The sequence below is a fragment of the Daphnia pulicaria genome, chromosome 11 (assembly GCF_021234035.1).
Source record: "Daphnia pulicaria isolate SC F1-1A chromosome 11, SC_F0-13Bv2, whole genome shotgun sequence".
Classification (NCBI taxonomy): domain Eukaryota; kingdom Metazoa; phylum Arthropoda; class Branchiopoda; order Diplostraca; family Daphniidae; genus Daphnia; species Daphnia pulicaria.
Window position 1 is genome coordinate 1993208 of NC_060923.1, and position 21840 is coordinate 2015047.

The 21840-nt window shown below is 40.8% G+C and overlaps 6 protein-coding genes and 3 long non-coding RNA genes across 13 annotated transcripts; 5 read left to right on the top strand and 4 right to left on the bottom strand.

Moving 5' to 3' along the window:
- The first annotated feature begins 43 nt into the window (after positions 1-43).
- LOC124315646 (plasminogen receptor (KT)-like) lies at positions 44-960 on the top strand. Its single transcript, XM_046781449.1, has 4 exons — positions 44-213; positions 295-338; positions 421-617; positions 679-960. The coding sequence occupies exons 1-4, from the start codon at positions 133-135 to the stop codon at positions 822-824; spliced, it is 468 nt and encodes a 155-aa protein (XP_046637405.1). The 5' UTR covers positions 44-132; the 3' UTR covers positions 825-960.
- Positions 961-1137: 177 nt separating this feature from the next.
- LOC124315818 lies at positions 1138-2061 on the bottom strand. Its single transcript, XR_006911713.1, has 2 exons — positions 1973-2061; positions 1138-1324 (listed from the first exon to the last, which is right to left on the bottom strand). It is a non-coding gene; the product is annotated as an uncharacterized LOC124315818 (long non-coding RNA).
- On the top strand, positions 1156-2026 carry LOC124315660 (intraflagellar transport protein 20 homolog). Its single transcript, XM_046781468.1, has 3 exons — positions 1156-1303; positions 1400-1554; positions 1622-2026. The coding sequence occupies exons 1-3, from the start codon at positions 1156-1158 to the stop codon at positions 1736-1738; spliced, it is 420 nt and encodes a 139-aa protein (XP_046637424.1). The 3' UTR covers positions 1739-2026.
- A 172-nt stretch (positions 2062-2233) lies between the features above and the next one.
- On the top strand, positions 2234-4044 carry LOC124315474 (calumenin-B-like). Of its 2 annotated transcripts, XR_006911500.1 has the most exons (6): positions 2234-2455; positions 2532-2659; positions 2722-3037; positions 3113-3352; positions 3424-3697; positions 3771-4044. XR_006911500.1 is itself a non-coding variant. In XM_046781175.1 (5 exons), the coding sequence occupies exons 1-5, from the start codon at positions 2366-2368 to the stop codon at positions 3610-3612; spliced, it is 963 nt and encodes a 320-aa protein (XP_046637131.1). In that variant the 5' UTR covers positions 2234-2365; the 3' UTR covers positions 3613-4044. The 2 variants fall into 2 exon arrangements, 1 of the variants encoding a protein (XP_046637131.1); XM_046781175.1 differs by having other exon boundaries at positions 3424-4044.
- LOC124315819 lies at positions 3846-5207 on the bottom strand. Its single transcript, XR_006911714.1, has 2 exons — positions 4711-5207; positions 3846-4656 (listed from the first exon to the last, which is right to left on the bottom strand). It is a non-coding gene; the product is annotated as an uncharacterized LOC124315819 (long non-coding RNA).
- A 715-nt stretch (positions 5208-5922) lies between these two features.
- LOC124315771 lies at positions 5923-6631 on the top strand. The gene is made up of 3 exons (XR_006911656.1): positions 5923-6111; positions 6178-6480; positions 6543-6631. It is a non-coding gene; the product is annotated as an uncharacterized LOC124315771 (long non-coding RNA).
- Positions 6632-10322: 3691 nt separating this feature from the next.
- On the bottom strand, positions 10323-14653 carry LOC124315131 (RNA-binding protein 26-like). Its single transcript, XM_046780576.1, has 9 exons — positions 14369-14653; positions 13981-14054; positions 12829-13907; positions 12480-12760; positions 11771-12415; positions 11204-11706; positions 11006-11120; positions 10672-10935; positions 10323-10591 (listed from the first exon to the last, which is right to left on the bottom strand). The coding sequence occupies exons 2-9, from the start codon at positions 14037-14039 to the stop codon at positions 10526-10528; spliced, it is 3012 nt and encodes a 1003-aa protein (XP_046636532.1). The 5' UTR covers positions 14040-14054; positions 14369-14653; the 3' UTR covers positions 10323-10525.
- A 240-nt stretch (positions 14654-14893) lies between these two features.
- LOC124315444 lies at positions 14894-16836 on the top strand. 4 transcript variants are annotated; one of them, XM_046781122.1, is made up of 3 exons: positions 14894-15228; positions 15309-15488; positions 15547-16836. In XM_046781122.1, the coding sequence occupies exon 3, from the start codon at positions 15673-15675 to the stop codon at positions 16693-16695; it is 1023 nt and encodes a 340-aa protein (XP_046637078.1). In that variant the 5' UTR covers positions 14894-15228; positions 15309-15488; positions 15547-15672; the 3' UTR covers positions 16696-16836. The 4 variants fall into 4 exon arrangements, with proteins under 4 accessions (XP_046637078.1, XP_046637076.1, XP_046637074.1 ...); XM_046781120.1 differs by having other exon boundaries at positions 15558-16836; XM_046781118.1 differs by having other exon boundaries at positions 15571-16836.
- Positions 16837-16906: 70 nt separating this feature from the next.
- Positions 16907-20757, bottom strand: LOC124315243 (collagen alpha-1(I) chain-like). Its single transcript, XM_046780780.1, has 17 exons — positions 20626-20757; positions 19891-20010; positions 19685-19810; positions 19601-19618; positions 19499-19534; positions 19317-19361; positions 19185-19229; positions 18859-19101; positions 18604-18753; positions 18500-18544; positions 18282-18434; positions 18013-18198; positions 17770-17922; positions 17681-17703; positions 17576-17597; positions 17484-17510; positions 16907-17287 (listed from the first exon to the last, which is right to left on the bottom strand). Exons 1-17 carry the CDS (start codon positions 20720-20722, stop codon positions 17112-17114), a joined length of 1665 nt encoding a protein of 554 aa, XP_046636736.1. The 5' UTR covers positions 20723-20757; the 3' UTR covers positions 16907-17111.
- Between the last annotated feature and the right edge of the window lie 1083 nt (positions 20758-21840).

Here is a 21840-nt window from a genome sequence, read left to right on the forward strand (position 1 = left end):
TTAAATAATAGTTTGTAGGCGCCACCGCTAGAAGGCATATGTTATCAATGTAAACAAAGGGTTACGAATACTAGTCATCAAATTACGTTGTAGATTTAAATTGTATTCGATAAAATTGAAATAAATTGCGAAATGGGGGGCTACGTTTCCAAAGCAGTGCATGAAAACATGAAGAGTAATCAAGAGTTCATGGTAGAAATAAATCGTATAACAGTAAGTTGTCTTTTTTCGTAAAAGTCCAAAATACAAACTTAGAAAGTATAAATTTAATAAAATCTAAATTCTGTTACCAAGATTGAGAGGCAGATCCAAATGCAGAATCAGATGAGAGAAAGAATGTAAGTCTTGGTAGAATGTGTATTCTTAGTGGTTCTATTTATTTTGTTTAAGGATTGGTTGATGCTTTGATGGTTTGTTTAGGGTGGCGTTGCAGATAGCTCGGACCAGGGAATTACTGAATTGGTTTGGGGCATTTTATACTGTAGCTGCTGCAGGCATGCTGACAGGTTTTCATCACTCTCGTAAACCTGGTGTGCTTGTGCCACTACTACCCCTAACTTTTATCCTTGGCTATCAAATTGATATGGCTTATGGAAACAAACTTATGAGAATTAAACGTAAGTAAAACCTTATTATTGGCACTATTTGAAAGTTCTAAAAGAAGTGATTTATTTTCAGATGAAGCAGAAAACATTGTTAAGTTTGAGAGTGAACTACTAGATTTGCCCATGCACTTACCAACCTTGTCAACCATAGACATGGCAAGACAAGTGCAGCATGATAAACTTATAATGCATTCAGCTGAACCCCCTTTGTATTACTAGCCTTGAATTTCTGGGAAAGTAGTTCATTTTTAACTTTTTATAGAGCATCCTTGTTCTTGTACTAATTTGGTTAAACTACTTCAACTTCAGTTTATTTGTCTATTCTTTAAAGCTATTACAACATGTATTCATTATTTCTTTCTTTTGAAATACTGGAATTGGAAACTTTTTATCAGAAAAATCTGCATTTCTTTTCAAACAATGAAATAATAGTCATTTTAGCATTCAATCTATTAGAAAAAATACTCCCTTTGAATTCCATTTTCAGTCGTCATAGCAACTAAAAGTAAACAAACAAGTCATTTTCTCGAGAAGACCAGCACAGTCAATCATGGATGTGAATAATGTGTTCATGGCGGAGGACGAACTGGTTGAACAAGGATTATTCATCGATGACATCCACAGGCTTCGTATCCTTGATCCTTCCTTGGCCGATCAGACAAAAATTCTCAAGACCGAATGCGATCAATTCCTCCAGAGTAAGTGCAGTCAATCCATTTCTACAGAAGAATTGATAACATTTTTTCCATTTCTTTTAAATAGTTTAATCATTAATTCATATGTTTTTGTTTAAGCAACGAACAATTTCGATAAGACGGTCGACACATTTAAAAAGGAGGCCAGCAGAACAGCAGCGGCTGTTGAAATAGAGAAAAAACGGGCTATCGGTTACCGGCTGTTACTGGATTCATTGCGTAAGAAAAAGGAACAAGATCAGCGTCAAATGATGGTATGTGGGCAGTCTGTCTGTGTTTTTGAAAAAATGTTTATCTCTAAAAATTAGTATTTAATAATAGGCAGAAGTTGATCGCAAACGCTTAAAACTGGAGCAACTTCGCGTCGAGATTGAGATGCTTCAAAAAGCGGATCATTTCCATCAAGAAATTCTCGATCAGTTTCAAATCCTTCATTAATGTGCATATCGGCTATATTTCTTATTTTAATTTATACATTATTTTCTGATTGATGGTGCCTTCAGGCTAAAGAATTTTGTGCATTTACTTTGTCCAAAACTGTAACATAAATTGCTGGGTCAAGCAACTTTTTTAGAATTACTTCACAAAAGCACAAAACCACTCCACCCGGTCCACCCCTGCCATCCCCATAAGCCAGAACGCTTTATTCTGTTTCTTTATGATTGAACTTACTCGAGGGCCAGAGGAATCGTCCTTTAATTTGAAATACACACTTTGCAACATCAAGGGACCTTTTCCAACGTTTATTTCCCAGTCTTTCCTTCCACTATCAGCTTTCTTGTTTGTCTTTCAAATACCAGAGAGTTTAAATCGAGATAAGCGATATGAGAAAATAGAGCGGGGCAGCGGGAACGCAATAATAACCGCTTTCAGTTCTTCGTGAAGTTGCTGAACCCTATTGGTGACGTTTAACATTTGACGTTGGACATTTTCGTCTGCTACACGTAATATAAGAAGGGTCGCTGTCGTTCCAAGCGTTCTAAGAGAGATTTCGGTGATATCTACCATCTTTTCTGGATTGTTCCAGGCGTTAACTCGTTTGGCATAAAGCAGATCGTTTGTAAAATGCGATTTTCTTATGTTGTTGTGTGCTTGACAATAAGTCTTGTAACAGCTATTCCAAAACCAAACAAGACTTCAAGAGTTAAAGATGAGGTATTTAAAAATAGTAATTTTGTTGTTAACTTTTCTAAGTGTGTTTCTTAAACGCCGATACTTTCTTTAATGACAGCCGCTGAGTAGTCACAAACATTATGAAAATGAAGAGCATAATGCTGACTATGACCATGAAGCTTTTCTAGGAGATGAGGCTAAAACCTTTGATCAACTGTCTCCCGAAGAAAGCAAGGAGCGTTTAGGGCAAGTGCAGTGTGAAATCTCAAACATGTTCTTACTTCATGAAACATTTTGCTATTGTGCAGGAAAATTGTGGACAAAATAGACCGTGACATGGATGGCAAGATCACCAAAGAGGAGCTGAAATCATGGATTCAGTATACTCAAAGACGTTACATATTGGAGGATGTTGACCGTCAGTGGAAAGCACACAATCCTAATAACAAGGACTCTATCACATGGGAAGAATACAAAAAGATGGTCTATGGTTTCATGGATGATATGGAACCCTCAGAGCTGGAGAATAATGCTGAAGAAGGATTTTCATACAAGGACATGATTCGACGAGACCAACGTCGCTGGGGAATTGCTGATACTAACGCAGATCACGCCCTTGACAAGGTACTAAGAGATTTACAGTAGACAATAAAAATAAGAATTCATCATATTTGTTCTAATATGATTTGTTGGATGCAGGAAGAGTTCACAAACTTTTTACATCCAGAAGATGCCCCGCATATGAAGGAGATTGTTGTTGTCGAAACGATGGAGGACATCGACAAGGATAAAAACGGGTACATCTCATTGGAAGAATACATCGGTGACATGTACCGAGGAATCAAAGATGAAGATGAGCCTGATTGGGTCAGGAACGAACGTGAGCAGTTTCAAAATTATCGCGACAAAAACAAAGACGGCCATATGGACACTGATGAGGTAGATACCTTTCTATTTGGCTTGACAGGAAGACTTGAGCTCATTCTACATTTGTTTGTGTGGTTTGATAGGTTAAACAGTGGATAATCCCACCTGATTTTGATCACTCTGAAGCCGAAGCGAAACATCTACTTCAAGAATCGGACGCTGACGGCGACGGTCAGCTGACAAAAGACGAGATCATTAGCAAATACGATCTCTTCGTCGGTTCTCAGGCCACCGATTTCGGTGAGGCGCTCAACCGACACGACGAATTTTAGACAACACAAAATCAAATTCCTCATGTTATAGCAATGTGAAATGAACATTCGCCTACGTCTGTGACCAAAGGCAGCAATTTCGCTGGTTTGTATCACTGCCATTATTGATCATTCGTTTTCCTCTATCGAGCTTTGCCTTCAAATTTTTTTTTGTTTAGATTATGCTAATCAGTGTCAAAGTGTGCCAAATTCTTATCGCGCACCACAAAAAGTGCCTCATTTTACTTGATTACTAAACGTCGACGTAACTCGTGCATATTATCTTCCTACTTCATAATATTTCATGTGTCTTTATTTTCATTTCATAATGAATTTTCGATTCGTTTACTTAAAATCTCAGCTTCAAAATTTAGAATGTGACGTGAAAAAGTGCCGATAAGTTTGTAATGTTGTCATCAGTAGTCAATAAAAGGCCACTGGGTATTCACCTTTGCTGAGATTGTGCTGCTTGCCTATCAGTAGGGTAGTTTACCTATGGTTGTAGACTTGTAGTTACACCGGAAACCGCTGAATTTTCGCCTTCAAAAGTATCATTAACTAGGTGCGTAGCAGCGTAGGGTAGTACATAACATGAATCAACTAGTTATTACTTATTATTTATCTAATTTTTCAAATAAGCAACGTCGAGATTCGTAAAGTGGCATCGCCGCTTCCCAATTTTGAAAGTTCGTCTGCATCGCCTGCAGTCTGTTTTTATTAATAGAAGTTTCGGTCTCGGTTTGTAGCTTCGATTAAGCTTTCACTAGTGTTATATTACATATAAGTTTCAACCAAGTTGTGTGGTTGTAGTAATTATTTGAAAAACAAATCCATCTGCATAAACTTTTCTATAGTGTTTTTGGTTTGCCCAATCGTACCATTTGCACGTGGTTGAAACAAAGTCGTCAAATCAAAAGTGTAGTTTGAAACTGTCCAGATCCCATCGGTACAAATGTGAAGTGAAGAATGGATTATTTCTCCTGGATCGGATTATCAATCTCTCCCAGCTGAAAGAGTATGGTTCAAGAAAACTATAGCGAAGAAATCAAGGTGGGACCTGTTATTCTAATGTAGGTACGTAGTTATTTTTTTGTGAGTAAATAAATTGCATTACTTTACTTAGTGGCTGTATCTTGCCTTACTAGGCATGTTGGTTCGTCAGTCGTCTTTTTCATTTCGTGTAAGGTGTAAATAACGTATACTTCATTAGCTATCAAATTTTTTCCTCGTCGGCTCCAACGAGGTTGTTGTTATTGCGTATCTTGGTTGGGTGCTAGTGAGGTGGGGTCAGCAGTCAGCTGTATTAACGTGACCAATCAGAGTGACGTAGGTTCCTTCATGATTTTTATCATCCAAAACGCGTTCCTATAGTATTGCATTCCTAAACATTTGATAAGCAGAAATCTAGAGTTGTAGGTTCTGTGGGGTTGTGGGTATCGACTGATCCAATGTCGCAATATCCAATTTATTCATTTATAACATTTCTTTTTGAGTGATATCGAAAGACGCCAACTGCTTTTTGTTATCTTGGCTTGGTACGCTAATGTGACAAAATGATTCTTCAGTTTCTTCACCTTGTTTCTCAGTCACCATAACCAAAACTGTTGTAAAAGAGTGAAATGTATGGAACGCCATAGGGACAAAAAATTAACTGCTCCAAAGTAAGCATTAATTTTTTGCTCTCCAAAAATAAGCTCAAAATTTAGTGCTCTCTGGCATCCGCCCTCTAGCGGGCGGTTCCAAATTTTTCGCTATCAATGAAAATATTGACAATTGAATATCGATTAAAATCTAATTTTCGAATACATCAGCGTCGATCAGCGTCTTACCCCATCACCTCCGCCACCACCCTTCTGTCCTGTGATTTTTATCGTGTCTTTTTATGATTCCATCTTTGTCGAAGTAATCATCGTGACTAGTACTTTTTCGATCCGTTCTTAGTCGATCTTTTTCTTCTTCCCCAGCAGAAGTAACAATATTAGTTAGTCCTGGCATGTTCCGATGTTCGGCATCGCCGGAATCCGGAATGGATGACGGATTTCAGGATTCTCGGAAGACATAAGGGGTTGCCGGGTTGGCAAAGGTGATGAGGCAAGAAAAAGGGCTAGCATTCGAATTTAGAAATCCCATAGTTAAGCTAAACATTGGATTTTAATCGATAGCTTCTAACTCCTCTCACAAGCAGGCGGAGAAACGAAATATTTTGAACCGCCCGCTAGAGGGCGGATGCGAGAGAGCACTAAATTTTGAGCACTTATTTTTGGAGAGCACAAATTTAATGCTTACTTTGGAGCAGTTAATTTTTTGTCCCTATGGCGTTCCATAGAAATGAAACTCGATTGTAAAATCATGGTTCTGGAACAGTTTTACTTCTCGTTCGTTTTGATGTGCTTTCAACTGCTGAGGAGCGACATAAATGTGATGGGCGAAAGAAGGTGGACACGACAGAGAAGAATAAGCGCTGGAAAGAGATTTACGGAATACATACCCTCTTATTATATCGAACTCCTTAAGCACAAGGTAATAGGTAATATTTTTTTAAAATCCATAGCCAATAAACAATAATCGTTTTATTCTTCTAAACAGATCTGGAAACACAAAGGTTATTAATTTCGTTTTTTTGGTCAATGGATAATTGAGACCCGGAGAGACGTTACCAATGACTTGTGGAGTTTATTACTAATATCGTCAAGAATATCCATTTATTTAATAGTGGGCGAGTGTAAAATTTAACTTGTTATGCAGTAATTGAGGAGTGGTAGCGCGTAAAGTGACACCTAATAATAGAAGATATTCGTACTTCCAGACAAATGTCATCCGTCGTCTGGTTTATTCTCTTTACTTTGTGGGTGATGGAGAAAGAGCTAAAATATTCAAAATTAAATTTTGGTATATTATCAACATGTTCCAACTGATGCTGTTTATTAATTATTTTTAAATTACCCTTGTAGAGTTCAACCTGCAGACGGGCCGGCCAGTTTGCATGTCCTTCACTCTTGAACGTCGCGGGTAACATTACGTAAAACTGTCAATGCGGCGGTGTAGAGGTTGGGTGAGAACTAACGGGTTGCATCATTATTAACAGGTACAATAGCCGCAGGGCTCAGCCATTTGGTATTCATTTTGATTTTTGTAGACCCATCCCCATCAACGTCAACCTAAAGAAGGAAAGGCCAGTTTGCATTTCCTTCACTTTCGAAGATCACGGAGATCATTACGTAAAACTGTCAATGCGGTGGTGTAGAGGTTGGGTGAGGACGACACGTGTAACATCATTATCAAGTAGGTAAAATAGCCGCAAGGTAGGAGGGGAGGCTTTGGTTGAACGGTGACTTGGAAGGGCGCATGATTTTATGAAATGTTTTGGAGGGTCATGAGTTTAACCAGAAATATTACTATGACTAATTTCTCCCTAGCAAAATTGGCTATGTACTTTTCTTCTTTGTTCAGGTAAACACGCTGGGCACAGTTAGGGTAGTGTTAACGCTCGGCAAGATTAATTGATATAAGTTAGGCAAATATAGCAATTTAAAGTTATGATTGATGATGCAGTATATTTAAATAATTGAAATTAATTATTGATATAAAGTTAATGTAAAATTTGTTACTAAATTATGTTGATAAATTTTTAATGGTGACCACACTTGCATATTTTATTTAGGATATTTTTCATTTTCAACTTACAACTAATCTTAAAATTATGCATTATTTCTTCTGCAACATTTACCCCCCGTCCTCAATTCATACTTTAAATCAGTTCGTGTCAAATTTTTACCATTCAGACTAACACTTAGGAGAACTTTCGAAAATAAAAAAATGCAAAACGCAAAAAAATTCCTCGTACTACTTCCAAAATGACAACACACTTAATGAGAAAAATAAACAAAAATGGAAAATGACCAGCAACGAGAATTCTGTTTTGTTCGACAATAGTATAATTTGTTAAATGGAATGCAATTGCTCAATGACAGCTCCTGTCTATCCAATACTTAGATGGAACCAGTTTTCCCCTACGTGAGTACGAAGATGAGAAACGAGTTTGTCGAAACAAATTTTGGGTTCCTAGTAGAAAAATTTCTATTATTAGTTGCGGATCATTAACAAGAGAAGTATTGTGGTCGAACTTACCGGAGCCTCGCGTGGTTAGTTTTGCAATACTCAACTAAACTGCACAAAGTGTCGAAATAAGATCCATCGTTCTTTAAATGAAAATCCTCCTCCGATATCGTTTCCTATTCTTGATAAGGATATTGACCTTTTCTCAAGACCTGAAGTAACGTGATCGGTAATTAGTGCACACCATAACTCCATAAATTATAATGAGAAGAAAATTTACCAAAATGAAATGGAAAGTCTCCAATTAGATTTCCACCGCTGCAGACCTTCTTTAATTTGACTTGGACTTATCCACCTTTCAGTCAGATGACCGTGGCGGACTTCACTCGTACTCCACAACATCTTCCGGCATGTGCTTGAAACGTAAGAAACTTCCCCGCCATTCCCCTCTTCTACGTCCGGTTTGGTCACACTGGAATTTCATATAGAGCATTTTGATGTCATTCGTTCATTTCTTTTCAAAGATTATCCGGATCTAATTTACAATTAAACTGATAAAGATTATTTCTAAGTGCAAAGCTTTAAGATAATTTTTTTTTTAACCGTGAGCAACAAACAGTTAGCGTGATATAACTCGTGCAATTCTCAGGTTACTTTTTTTTGTGACGATAATTTTCCCTTGTAAATTATGAGGTGACTGCATCATTCTCCTGTCGTTTGATTGGTATCTTCAGCAACACAGAGCTTAACACCTCCAGAAATCTCGGCCATTTTGCTATTGTTGCTGGGTTGACAGTGGTTCTTCATTGTTTGACGCATGGCGATTCAAGAGTCACTACTCAAGGGGCTTTTCAGTGGGTCTTGATTGTTGAAAGATCAAGATATTTCAGGAGAAATGTTGATAAGTTATTAAATTTATGTACTCACATTTTAAAGAAGGAAGCAATTCCAATAGCTAGATAAAAGTTGTGTCATATGGTGATAGGCACTCCTCTGGTGAGGATCAAATAGTTCTTGCATCTAATAAGTGGCATTACACTTCATCAAATTCTCTAGGGTAACCCAACAAAGGGACAAAATATTGGAACAAAAGTGCACAAAACTTCAACCATCAATCTCGCATTTCTTTTTTGTATCTTCATGCTAAATCTGGTACCATCTGTGATTAAGTAACAAAAGAAAATTAATGTTAGCAATTTTTCAAGAAGTCAAACCCAATTTATAAGTTATCTCAACTACTGACAGCACATTTACTGAAAATTATCCCACATAGAACTAATGCAATTCGCAACTTTAAAAGTTTCGTTTCAAAATGACAATTTTTCACACAACCTTGACCGTAAATTATTGCTTATTACTACAATGTGGAGTAATGGTTTTTCATTCTATTTTTTAACAAAAAACATACACGACACAAATGGTTGCATAAATCTTACCCAATAGCTAATCTCGTGGCTCAGCGGGGCTGCCTTCCGAAGATACTGCAGTTTTCAGCACTAAGGTCAAAGTCAAAGAAGCTTTTTTCCTGAACAACGTATTTGGGTATTTTTTACCAGGGCCAGGTATTCTGGTCTTTATCATATATATCATTTAGACTGCAATGTTTGAACCACGTGCAAGGGGACGTGAAGCCACTGGGAAATACAGGTATTACAATTGGGCAACCAAGAAAGCAAAAGAAATGTTTACGTTGACGGTTTCGTTGTGAAAATTTTACAATCAAACAACTAAAACTTTTAATTTTCAACTTTCAATCAAACTGAAACCTTCATGTGACACCACTCTTTGGCCAAGGAGTGCTTTGGCTGGGACTGTAACAACTCTTCGTATCTTCGAACGGGAGCGAAGGAGCGAAGTCAGCGAATAGCGGAGCCGGAAACCGCAGACTGCAGACGAACTTTTGGGATGCTGCGATGCCAATAATAAAAAAAGCTCGATGTCGCTTGAATAAAAAAATTTTTAAATACAAAAAATGTACGAACGACGTTAGACGGTAGTGGAAAAATTAACATTAACAGTAAAAAAATAATAATAATAATAATTCTAAAATTAATTTCAAAGAACAAAGAAGTTGTTTAAGAAAGCATTTTCAGTTCCTCCTTAAGCGGTTTGCCTAAAGATAATTTTAACATTATAAAAGTGGACGGAATTTTGATTGAAGAACGCTATAAACAGATCACGACAAGAGAAGTTCAACACTGCAATGCAAATCAAGCCGAGAGCACCTGATTGTTTCATCACGTATTTTATTAGAAATAGAATACCGTACGTATAGGCTAGTCCATTTTTCCCAATACCAATTGCTAAGGGAAGATATATAATATTTTAATATGTATTATCATTATTATATATGTATAGTATACCTTCTTAGGCCGATGCACTTTTGCTTGACTTGGGCTGAACAGCCCAACGCATCGGGCATCGGTTACATTCCATCAATTATTGTCAGCTTTATCCCACGAGGAAATAAGAAGCAATAACCCGAACTGTAGTCTAAATGAGTGGAAAAGTTACAGCGGCTCAAAATGAAATTATACTCGAGTCATCCAACATCGGCTATGTATACCATGAAGGAAAATTACGAATATTGCATATATAGCAATTCCGCATTTTACCACAGGGAAAAACATGTTTTGTTTTTCATTCGGCAATCGAATAAAGAAGCGTAGGCAAGATTAAGGTGAGAAAAATCCATTAGAATTTTTATTCAATCTCTTCAATTATCACGACTTGAAAAGGTTCGTGAATGTTTGAAATTGTTTTTTTCTTTTTTTTTTAAGTTTCGGTAAAGTTTTTTCTTTCTTTTCTTTTGTACCGTAACTCAACATTAACTCATACATTTAGCATGTGTAAAACAAAGTGTGAATTTCAAATTACTCTATCGCCTCCAGGAGCGTTCTTCATCTTCGTCATCTTCTTCATAATTCAGCAAATCATCTAAGCCCTGTTATAACGTAATAAAACGACAAGGAATTAGTTTTCTTTTCAAATTGATCGTTTCATCACTCTCATCTAATCACTTACCTCGTTTTCGTCTTCTTCGTCTTCCTCGGCGCTAGCAGATCCTTCGATCCTACCGGCGCTGTGCTCATCTTCTTCCTCGGCAGCGACATGATCCTTGACTTTGGGGACGGAACCGGGTGGCATGTGCCAACTGACTGACAGACTGGCGCCTGTGAAGCTTCGCCCTTGGGCCAGCGCCATTTCGGCATCCTTCCGAGACTTGTATCGGATCGTCAGCGCCGGATAATCTTCATCGACGTGGTAGTCCACCACTTCGCCAAAATTCTGAGGTTCAGAAAAAACAAAAACACAATTTTAATTTTAAACCCAATCAAGTTGACTCAACCAAACTTACGGCAAAGTGGGCAAGAATGTCTCCTTGTTGATGATTTTCAAAGCCAGTGGCTTTAATCTGCGTTGGTCTACGATCCACCGACACATGCGGGCCAACATAGTAGCCACCTCGACCCCTACAAAATAATTGCGCAGGATCAGGTAAAAGATGACGTGTAATGTATGTTTAAAAAACAAAAATTAAAATGATGAAACTAACCTGCCACGAGCTGATAGTCGGGCGGACAAGCCGCGCCCTCTACCTCGAAGAGTACCTCTGGAACTGATCCTAGCTCCACGACGGTTGCTGGGATGGCCCCTGTGTGACTGGCTGATGATGGAGTTTAATTCCTGAACTCTGCGCTGCAGTTCAGTCGTGTCACTTCCTTCCATCTGCTTCTGGTAGAGCTCAATTTCCACGTCTAGTATTTCTTTTTTGGCCTCTTCGGGAGTTTTGGCTGGATGAGTCGGGACTCCGACATTCGGTGCGTTTGCAACAACAGTAGCTCCCTGATTGGGACTTGTCGTCTGAAGGTCCTTTTTCAGTTTTTCGATCGTCTCCTGAAGGTTTCGAACTGTCTGCATCACGGCAGCTCGCTCGTCCGTCTTGATGGTACTCTTGTTCTTCTCCAACCGCTCAATCAGCACTCGCTGTTGCTGCAACTGCTTGTCCAGTAACTCTTGCTTGCGTCGATGTAGATCCACTTGCAGTTTGGTCGCCTCCTAGAAAATGAAAACTAATGAGATTGACGAACGATTAGACATCACCGATCAAAAATCAACATACCCTTTTCTGTTCTTCTTGCTTCTTTTTCAAGGCCTCCTTGGCGGCCAGGATCTCCTGACTCCTCTTGATGGCCGCAACAGCTTTCTCACGTTCCTTCTCCTTTGCTTCAGAAGCTTCTTTCAAGGCGGCTTCATCGACGATAGGAGCCGGGGCTTGCGACTGGGCTAGAACTCGTTGAGGATGCGCTCCGCCCAACCGCTCCCTGATGGGAACTTTGGAGCTAGGAGGCACGTTCTCCTGTTTGCCCTTCATTTCTGGAGAGCTCACTTCTTTGTTGTGCCAAAACACCTTGATGAAGCGATTGTTGAGAACAGCCTCAGTACTGCGGTAGGCCGCCTGGGCTTCGTTGTGAGACGAGAACGTGACCAGGGCACCTTCTGAATCTCCATTGTAAGACACTTGCAAGTTGACGATCTTGCCAAACTTGCTAAAGTGGTTGTTGAGGACTGATATGTTGTTGAGTCCGCGAGGAATCTTTTTGACTTCCAGGCAACAGTTTGTTGGATCGAATCGACGCTGCGGCGGCTGGCCGTGATTACTCTGGCCAGTCACTTGCTGCTGCTGCTGCTGCTGTTGTTGCAGCTGGGCCGGAGGATTACCCAATCGGTTGTAATCAAAGTGTCCCTTCTTGGCAAGATGCCCGTCCTGCACAATATCGATCCCATTAGTGACACAAGTTTAATGGAGTCTACGGAAGTTCTATATTTACGGAATCAAGTCCAGCATCTCTAACGCTCCTCTTCAGACCGGAATCACTTCCTTCCTCGGCAGTAGGCACGTTGATCAATTCTCTGGGAGGTGGAGCAGAACCCAACAGTCCCATTGGCGGTGGGCCACGTGGTGGCAAAGGCCCTCGGATTCTCATGTGCGGTGGTGGGAGACGGTGAGAAGGCGGGTGGCCAAATGGAGGTGGTGGGCCAAGTGGGCGCAGACCGACCAGCGGCGGGGGAGGCCAGCTGATTCCAGGAGCGTCGGGATTGTAGGGTTCTCCTAAAAAAAAAAGTAAAAGAAATAAATCAATAAAGCCGACATTGAATAATTTTAACTTTTTTTTTTACCAGATGGGGGCAGACTAGGAGGTGGCCCGCGAAGATGAGGTGGCGGACCAACGGGTAGTGGCCCAGGGGGAGCGCCGGCTGCTCCGGTGGTCCCCACCACTGGAGGTGGCGGTCGATTATAGTTGGTCGACAGCATCGATGACAGCTCGACATCTTCCAAAACGACCGGATCGGCACCATGGTCGTACGGACAGAGGTCGCCGCGCATGCAGTATCCTTTCTCGTCATAATCCCTGCATCGAAATTTCGGTCCCCGTTCGTGCTGTTGCTGGGCAGCGGACGAAGGGGCGACCACGACGCTCTGGATGGCTGCAGAGGGAACGGGAACACCGACAACAATCGCCGGATCGGCAGCAGTGGCTCCGACAGCCAGCAATCCCAATCCAGGAGCCCCGACAACGTTTTCCAATGGAGCAACGACAGGGGGTGGCGGAATTGGAGACCGGGCACGACGAGAACCGCGCGGGCTCCGAGACAAACGTCTCGGCGGCATCGGAGACCGAGATCTTCTTCGATCAGATCTTCTGTTACTAACCGGACTCCTTCGACTTTGGCGACGGTCATCCCACGTACTGCGACCTCCTCGGTGATCGCGAGTTGAACGATCGCGGGACCTAGACCGACGGGCAGGTCGGTCCCGATCACGATCTCGGCTGCGGGACCTGGATCGCGACCTGGGACTCCATGATCTCCTTTTGGTTCTATCAGATGATGATTTCTTGGCTCTTGAATCGGTTGAAGGAGCCGATAGAACTGGAACCGGAAGCGGCTGCACCGGGACTGTCACAACGGGTGGAATGACTAAATTTTGGCCGTTGGTAACTCCTGTACTGGCCTGTTCGGTGGCGGTAGTAGTAGTTGTTGTTGATTCCACTTTGGCCGACGGAGGCTCAGGGTTTGACTGCAGGTACGATTTGGTCTCCAAGGTGACGAATAATTTGTCGACAAACCCTTTTGTCTCTTGTTGAAGGAATACATCAAGCTGATCACACATAGCTCCACGTAGCTCAGACTCTGGTTTTTCCTTTTTTGCCAGGGCAAGCACATACTTGGCAAGGGCTGCAGGGTCTGCATCACACCTGAATAAATTAATATGCATATTATTGATGATGAAACAATTTGAAATCAACATATTGTGTCTGTGATACTTACAATGGGGCCAGGACAGCGGTGAGCCATGATTTCAGGGCTTCAGGATTTTCGATTATCATTTCCAATTTTTGGCACTGCAAATGGATAAACAAAAAGATGAATCAGGCTGCATAGAAACAGTTGGTTGTGGACCAACGAAACATAAACCAGTCACAATCTGAACAATGGAAAGGCTAAACAATCTCTGGGTGTACACGATACAACAATTATGGAGCTGGATTGTATCTTGTCAGGCCACGCAACTGAAATGATTCTGCTCTGGGTTCACTCGTAACCAACCATTCTCAGTATTGACCAAGGGCTAAATACCAAAAGTAAACACATGTGCAGAAGGCAGACAGGAAACACTAGTACAACAGTTGAGGAGAAATCTGGTGAAAATGCCCACCTGTGTAGCAAGGATGAGAAGAGTTTAAACAGCAGGGCTCACTTAAAACAGAAAAAGGTCGTAGATTGGAGGCACTCGGCTTTTTTTCTTTACTATGTCGGGTCAAGTAAATTTGTCACTCAAAATGTCAAATACAAGTTCTAATGAAAACAGAAAGTTCCACCATATAGACAAAGTTGAAATTCAACGGTTGTAACAGTGTATGAGGTCCATGAATGAGGTCAGATTATATAGGCAAAAAATTCACCAGCAGCAGAGCGACTGCAACGATGGAAACTCACAGAAAAATCAAGTTGATCGAAAATCGTCAATCAATAGTTAACGCCGCGATATCTTACAATTATATAAGATTCTTATCATTTATTGAGTTTTAACACATGATTAAATTATATTTTTCTATTCTAATAAATTTTAATATTTAATTATGTGGATTAAACAATTTTATTTTACATTTAACGAATTTTCTTCAAAAAACAACTTGCCAAAGCAAAGCGTGGCGCTGCTGTATCAGCAGACGAAGTTTTTCTTTCGACATAGAGAAATTTCAAAGAAATTTTGCGGGACTTGTCTTGGAACGAACGAAAATAAACGAAATTTAGTGGTGTTCTTTGCTGTAATTTGGTTTGGAATTTGATTTTCAAAGATTCGTCGACTATAGAAGATGCACTACTTGGATATGATCACCTAATGCAAGTACTGTTGTCAGTTAATTCGGAAACCAACCATAAACAATTAAACCAGACTTTGTTTTCAATTAAATTTTGAGACTAAATTTGTATTATGTCATTCTAGAACACTCCATCATTTCCGTACAGCAGTGTAACATGGCTAGTTTTCTACAAAGCCAAATAACTTTACAGGTGAATAGCAAAATTATTTTTTTGCAGTCGAAAATTCCACGGTCGAAAAATTAATACAAATTTATTATTTTAAAATCCAGGTATAGCCTATGGCTGATTCCTCTCGTCTCTCCATCCAAAGTATATGACAGCTGAAATGAGGATTTAGTTATTATAAACATCAGTCATGAGTGACAGGGTAATCTTCCAACCTTCTGAAAACGACTGTTTAGCCTAAAGGAAATTACTAGGGGCGCCATCCATCAAAAAAAGATATCCTGGTAAGCTGCGACTAACCAGAATTCAAGGGCACTTTACGATATGCATATTAAACAAAAGGTAAACTCGAGAGTCTCTTTTCAGATACGAGACACCGTTAAACCATTTCATCATTTAGTAAACCCAGTCGCAACTCGTGAAGCTCTGGCGACCAGTTAATATACCCACAGTGTAATAATTACGAAAATGGGCGCCATTGCGAGAAAATGGCTTGTCATCCGAATCGCCGCTGCAGTTTCAGTGTTTTTCTTAGGACTGTCTGCCCTGCTTCAAACTGGAAAATTAGTACACATCAAACATAACTTAACAACAGTGACCACCATTTCGCCCCTGCAGAGTGTATCGAGTCGGGACCGAATAAATGATGTCGTCGATTGGAGAGTGGCGCCGGTCGAAAAATTGACACTGGAACAGTTGATCGAATACATTGAATGGACCAACAGCACATCCTGTCGTCTTTCCCACGATTTCGGCGGAAGCGTTGTCCTCTCCATGGGTGTGGACGGGCAGAAAGCTTTGTGTCTCGATCCGGCAGTCCGACCGGAGAAAGCCAGCGGCGGTTGGCCTCCGGTGACGGACAAGAAATTTAGCGAGTGTCTAGTCTACTCTTTCGGCATCAACAACGAATGGACGTTTGACGAGGCCATGCAAAACTTCGGATGTCGCGTTTACGCTTTCGATCCTTCCATGCAACTCGCCAATCACAATCACACCCCAAAAATTCACTTTTACAACACGGGACTGGGCGATCGCGATCACGTTCGATTGAACGAGCGAGATCCGGCCAATCCGAGCAACTGGACGATGAAATCGCTGGATTCAATCTACCGCAATCTGCTGGGCCACGAAGACAAAATCATCGACTACCTTAAAGTGGACATTGAGGGTGACGAATGGATCGTTTTGCCGCAAATCATCTCTTCCGGCATGATGGATCGCGTGAGGCAATTGGGTGTCGAAATTCACTTGCTGACACATCACTGCCCTCACATGTCGTCGTGCCCACCGCCGGACGTCTCGCTGGATTTTATTCGCCAACGAGTTGACGTCATCAAGTCGCTGGAGGACTACGGGCTGGTCCGCTTCGATTCGAAATTCAATCCTTGGTCGAATAACCTGAAAATCGTCGACGGCGTCGACTGGTGGGGCTACGACGCCTACGAACTCGTTTGGTACAACCCCAAACTGGCCCGCAATGTTTCAAGCTGAATTGGTTTAACTTGAAATTAAATTGTGTAAATCTTGGATATGTTTGACATGTGAATATTATATTTGGAAATCTACTTTGTTATCCAACTTTCAAAACCTTTTTACGGACTGGAATGTATGTGGCATGAAACAAGCAATTTAAGATTTCTAATTAGAATTGAACTAGAAAAGAAACTATTTTTTCATGTAAGAAATACCATCCCCTCCTTTATTTGAGAAAAATCTAAAATCTATTGCAAAGAATAAATTAAGAAGGAAATGAATCAATTATGCGGTTGCTGGTCGGCGTGAGGATAGACCCGGAGGACCGTTTATTTGTTTTCCGGAATCTTTTGAACTAGAGGAACCGTGAAGAGCACGGCTACCGCCACCACCTCCGCCGCCACCAGAAGACGACGAAGAAGATCCGCCGCCATCTATCCTGGCACCCCAGATGCTCCAGGGACACCGGGAAAGCCGGGGACACCATTCGGGCCGGGCACTCCGGGCGCCGCGTTAGCTCCGTTAGCTCCGTTGACACCAGGCACGCCGGGAATGCCGTCATTTCCGCTGGGTCCTGTCGGGCCGGTCGGGCCTTTAGGACCTGTCGCACCTGGGGTAGAATTAGATTAAAATTAGAATTAGAATTGACGATTAAACCATGTACCCGTATTATCCTGTTTTTTTATATTTGGTATACGGTTATATTTGTATTTTATGGTATACATTGCAATACCCTTTTTCCGAGAATAAATTTCGTTTAGCTCAACTCTTTAGCTATTTGAACGTTTATTGAAAACAAAATTTACCAATCAATCCAGTAGGTCCGGTAGGCCCTGAGAAATAAAGAATAGCTAGAGTTACATTTAAATTCATTAGCTTTAAATATGTGGACATTTACCTGGTGGCCCTGTCGGGCCAGTCTTTAATTAAGATTAAACCCAAAAATTAATTATTATTATTTTTTTTTTTTATTTTTTTTTAAATTTTAAATCGATATACTTACCGGCCCAGTCGGCCCGATAGGACCTAATTAACATTGATAACCGAGTGTCAAACCGAGGCGTAAAGGTTGATTTAACTTTAATTTATTACCCGTTGGTCCCGTGAGTGGGAAATAAGTTTGGTAGAATCTAAGTTTCTTGACAACATATCTTCCTGCTTTGTACCAAGGATCCAATGCAGGATGTTGGTGAAATAAATCAACCAGAGCTCTTTCCCCTCGTTCAAGTAATCGGTCGATTGGACCTATTCGATTTTGAATGAAATCAAACGGAATCGTTATTTATTGCGATGCGGAAATAAACTCTGTTCCGTGGATCGAATCAACATACGTACCATAAGGATCGTCGTCGTAGGGAGATGGAGGACCTAGTGGGCCGTCTGGCACCAAAGGATAGGAATCGAAAGATCGACCTCCTCCGCCGCCACCTCCTCCGCCACCCCCGGCAGATGAAGAAGAAGAACTACCACCCCCACCTGCACCCCCATCAATCCCGTCTACGCCGACCACTCCATCGGTTCCTATTTGCAAATATTTAATTAAGGGTTATTAATTACCAAGAAATATTAAACCGTTAATGAACGAAAAAGAAAAACATTCGCACCGTCCACACCAGGAACACCGTTGGCTCCATCTACTCCATCCACCCCGGCCACACCAGCTTGGCCCGCTTGACCATTTAACCCAATCGCTCCCGTCGTTCCAGGGTCACCAACATCGCCGCCTAGTCCCGTTGGCCCAGTTGGCCCCATGGGACCTTGAATTCATTTAGAAATTGAAATGAACTGGTTATGTTATGACAATAAGGGCTCGAAAATTTACCAGTGGGTCCAGTGGGTCCAGTGGGTCCAGTAGGTCCCTCAGGCCCTTATGCACAAGAGATAATATTTGTTTAGGAAATAAACCCAGGTATAGCAAAATATTACCTGTTGGTCCAGGTGTGATTGAGATGTATTGTTTAATGAACCTCAATTTCTCACTAACGTATCTCGAGGCTTTGTACCACGGCTCCAATTGGGAATTCTTCCGGTATGCAGCTAGTGAAGCTCCTTCTCGTTTAGTACGTTGCCTTTGGTCTTTTATCAACAAGGATGGCGGGAGTTTGCAGAAAAATTCGTATAGAGTAACAGACATTTAGGGGATGATCTACACATGTTGAGAATGACGAAAGACTTTTATACCTTGTACATCGTACGGTGGTCCGACTGGATCTAAGGAACGAATTCCATCTGATCCTCTAGTACGTCCTGTTTGACGACCCTCTGCACCGCCACCACCACCACCTCCGCCTCCGCTGGCAGATGAAGAAGATGAACCACCCGCACCACCCGCTCCAGGAGTACCCGGTGTACCAGGCATTGCGCTATCACCTGGGTTTCCAGCTGGCCCATTAGTCCCAGATGTCCCGGTTATACCAGGCGCGCCTAAAATTAAGAGTGGTATTAGTAGTTTGTTGTTGGATAGAATATAAGTCACTTTTTTTTATTCGTGGATCTTGTTGTTTTACCGTTGCCTCCGTTAAGTCCGTTCATCCCGTTGGCTCCCGGAGCACCTAGATACAAGTAAATATCAATAAGAAATTATAATAGTAGTAGGCTACTTCAGCATATTGGAGAAAAATAAAAGAGATAGAAATTACCTGTGGCTCCTATTGGTCCTGGTGGTCCTGTCGGCCCCTGGGGTCCTACAAACGTAGACAATAAAGGAGATTAAAACTTGGTGGATATTACTTTTTCTTCCTCTTAATTCGCTGCCATGAGTAGGAAAATGTAAAAGCCCAACATAATTATTAACAGACTAGCGATCGAAATGAAGATATACCTGTCGCTCCTGTTGGTCCAGCAGGACCGGTTGGACCTTTAAATAAACACAAAATATAAATCTACCTTGATTTTTTAGAGAAATGTCAAGCTGAATGATTACCAGTGGGTCCCGGTGGTCCTATAATCAAACAGAAATTAGAAATGATGTTATAAGATGAGAGTTGCGTCGTCAAAATTGCATTACCGGTTGGCCCAGGTGTGAGAGGAATATATTTGGTGATGAATCTCAGTTTATCGTTCATGTATCTCGAAGCTTTGCTCCAAGGATCGTACAGAGGATGACTGCGAAACGATTCAACGTCAAACGTGCCTTCATAAAAATCCATCATCACAGTGATCAATAAAACACTTTTGATTAAGAAATACCGACAATTTACTAAAGCACAATACCGTATTCTTCCACATCTTCATCGTCGGAATCCCAGAAATGCACTGGTGGACCATGGACAACAGCTGTTTCTTCTTGTTGTAGAGCTACGCTGTCATCAGTTCCATCAAAAGGGTCGAGTTCTGGGTTTAATTTAATTGGTTTCAATAGGGTCGTTGCATGAAATTTCGATTTCTTTTAAACATACTTCATGAGAATCAGTTTTTCACGCTGATTCTCATGGTATTTTTTAAATATTTTTAAAACGAACTTAACTTTGTGTATTTCTAGTTCAAAGTTCAAATAAGCGCCTCCCATTTCAAAACTGGGTCTCAGCCATTTTTGATGGGCGGTGCTTAATTTGTGATGAATTTGTAGACGACGCTCACCAAAATCACCCTTTTTGTATTTCCCCTTAAGGCCCTAAGGGCGAAAGAGGGTTGTATTCAGCCGTAGGCAGTACGAAAAGGGTGATTTTGGTGATTTTGGTGAGCGTCGTCTACAAATTCATCACAAATTAAGCACCGCCCATCAAAAATGGCTGAGACCCAGTTTTGAAATGGGAGGCGCTTATTTGAACTTTGAACTAGAAATACACAAAGTTAGGTTCGTTTTAAAAATATTTAAAAAATACCATGAGAATCAGCGTGAAAAACTGATTCTCATGAAGTATGTTTAAAAGAAATCGAAATTTCATGCAACGACCCTATTAATAATCAAATTTGAGATTTACAATTAATTGAACACGAATGAAATACCTGGGTGTAAATGCTTCGGCTGTCGATGAAATGACTGCCCTTCAATTGCAAAAAAGGTGACGAAACAAAAACAAGAAAACAACCAAGACGACAACATTTTTGGAACTGAACGCTCTCCTCCTCGATGGAGCATCTGCTTTGCTGCATCTCCTTATATAAACATTTTTCTGGATTATTACGTTGTACTGTTAAATGAAAATGATCTGTTTTAATCCCATGATTGCTATTACCTCCCGATTATCTCATACGGTACATTCATTTCATCCCGTTTTTTTCCCCTTCAATTAACTGAGGCTGCAAATTTGATTTTTTGGTGATAATAAAACATCGATCGAAAACGGGACTCTAGTGCGTACCGTTTTCTGGCTGGACTGAAGGTTTTGGAGATCTTTAATGTGTTGATCGGTAAAATTATCTACAGATTTTCCACTCGGTTGATTATATTATTAAGGCTGCTGTGCTGATTGGAAAATACGTTCAGATTGTTGTATAGCGGATTGAAATCGGTTACGGAATAAAGTCTCGGCAATGCGACCAATATAATGGGAAAACAATAGGACTGTTATGGGAATGACTTACAAACAACAAAACAAGTCGCCATCAAATTCATTATTTGTTAATTTTAGCCCAATAGACGAGAAAAATTCTCAAAAGACAATAATAAACGGCCCCATCATCATATCATTCAAATTCAAATTGTAAAAGTGTATAGGAGTTATTTTGGTTTCTTTTACACGGTTTCAATATTTCACAATAAATTATTTTATTTCTGTGCGCTTATCTCGCCCTCACAAGGATTTGTCTGTATAAACATTTTATACAAGGAAAAGGCGGTTTGATTTTTACACGCATCATCGAAAGTCTGTGCGGACAGTCTTCAAATGCACCTCTTTCTTTTTTCCTTGTAAATTTTTAGCTTTTTACTCTATAAACGTATTCCCATCCATTTGCGGTCGAGATTATCCCTATAGATACTCTGTACAACGTACACGTATAAATATAGACTAAAACAAAGCCTATTGTGTGTAACGAAAACATTCTTTCCCGTGTGTTACATCAATTCTCACTCAACATTGGCCCATTCCAGCTGATGCGAAAATTGTCCGCTAACGCCATGTCGATGTCGAGTTCCATTTTTGTTGCGTGGCCGTGAGTATAATCACGATATCGCCATTAAAGCTTCCGGGTGGTGGCTACTATACCATTACTGTGAAG

What these genes read in the sequence shown, in the direction of transcription:
- LOC124315646 (XM_046781449.1), top strand. Translation starts at nt 133, where the DNA reads ATGGGGGGCTACGTTTCCAAAGCAGTGCATGAAAACATGAAGAGTAAT. An exon ending in TAGAAATAAATCGTATAACA is followed by an intron (nt 214 to 294) that starts GTAAGTTGTCTT and finishes TCTGTTACCAAG; the next exon opens with ATTGAGAGGCAGATCCAAAT. An exon ending in AATCAGATGAGAGAAAGAAT is followed by an intron (nt 339 to 420) that starts GTAAGTCTTGGT and finishes TGGTTTGTTTAG; the next exon opens with GGTGGCGTTGCAGATAGCTC.
- LOC124315660 (XM_046781468.1), top strand. Translation starts at nt 1,156, where the DNA reads ATGGATGTGAATAATGTGTTCATGGCGGAGGACGAACTGGTTGAACAA. An exon ending in ATGCGATCAATTCCTCCAGA is followed by an intron (nt 1,304 to 1,399) that starts GTAAGTGCAGTC and finishes TTTTTGTTTAAG; the next exon opens with CAACGAACAATTTCGATAAG. An exon ending in AAGATCAGCGTCAAATGATG is followed by an intron (nt 1,555 to 1,621) that starts GTATGTGGGCAG and finishes ATTTAATAATAG; the next exon opens with GCAGAAGTTGATCGCAAACG.
- LOC124315474 (XM_046781175.1), top strand. Translation starts at nt 2,366, where the DNA reads ATGCGATTTTCTTATGTTGTTGTGTGCTTGACAATAAGTCTTGTAACA. An exon ending in CTTCAAGAGTTAAAGATGAG is followed by an intron (nt 2,456 to 2,531) that starts GTATTTAAAAAT and finishes CTTTAATGACAG; the next exon opens with CCGCTGAGTAGTCACAAACA. An exon ending in CAGATCACGCCCTTGACAAG is followed by an intron (nt 3,038 to 3,112) that starts GTACTAAGAGAT and finishes TGTTGGATGCAG; the next exon opens with GAAGAGTTCACAAACTTTTT.
- LOC124315131 (XM_046780576.1), bottom strand. Translation starts at nt 14,039, where the DNA reads ATGATAATCGAAAATCCTGAAGCCCTGAAATCATGGCTCACCGCTGTC. An exon ending in TCCTAGTCTGCCCCCATCTG is followed by an intron (nt 12,761 to 12,828) that starts GTAAAAAAAAAA and finishes TTTTTTTTTTAG; the next exon opens with GAGAACCCTACAATCCCGAC. An exon ending in ACGAAGAAGACGAAAACGAG is followed by an intron (nt 10,592 to 10,671) that starts GTAAGTGATTAG and finishes ACGTTATAACAG; the next exon opens with GGCTTAGATGATTTGCTGAA.
- LOC124315444 (XM_046781122.1), top strand. Translation starts at nt 15,673, where the DNA reads ATGGGCGCCATTGCGAGAAAATGGCTTGTCATCCGAATCGCCGCTGCA.
- LOC124315243 (XM_046780780.1), bottom strand. Translation starts at nt 20,722, where the DNA reads ATGTTGTCGTCTTGGTTGTTTTCTTGTTTTTGTTTCGTCACCTTTTTT. An exon ending in GCCGAAGCATTTACACCCAG is followed by an intron (nt 20,011 to 20,625) that starts GTATTTCATTCG and finishes AATTAAACCCAG; the next exon opens with AACTCGACCCTTTTGATGGA. An exon ending in CTACGACGACGATCCTTATG is followed by an intron (nt 17,923 to 18,012) that starts GTACGTATGTTG and finishes AAAATCGAATAG; the next exon opens with GTCCAATCGACCGATTACTT.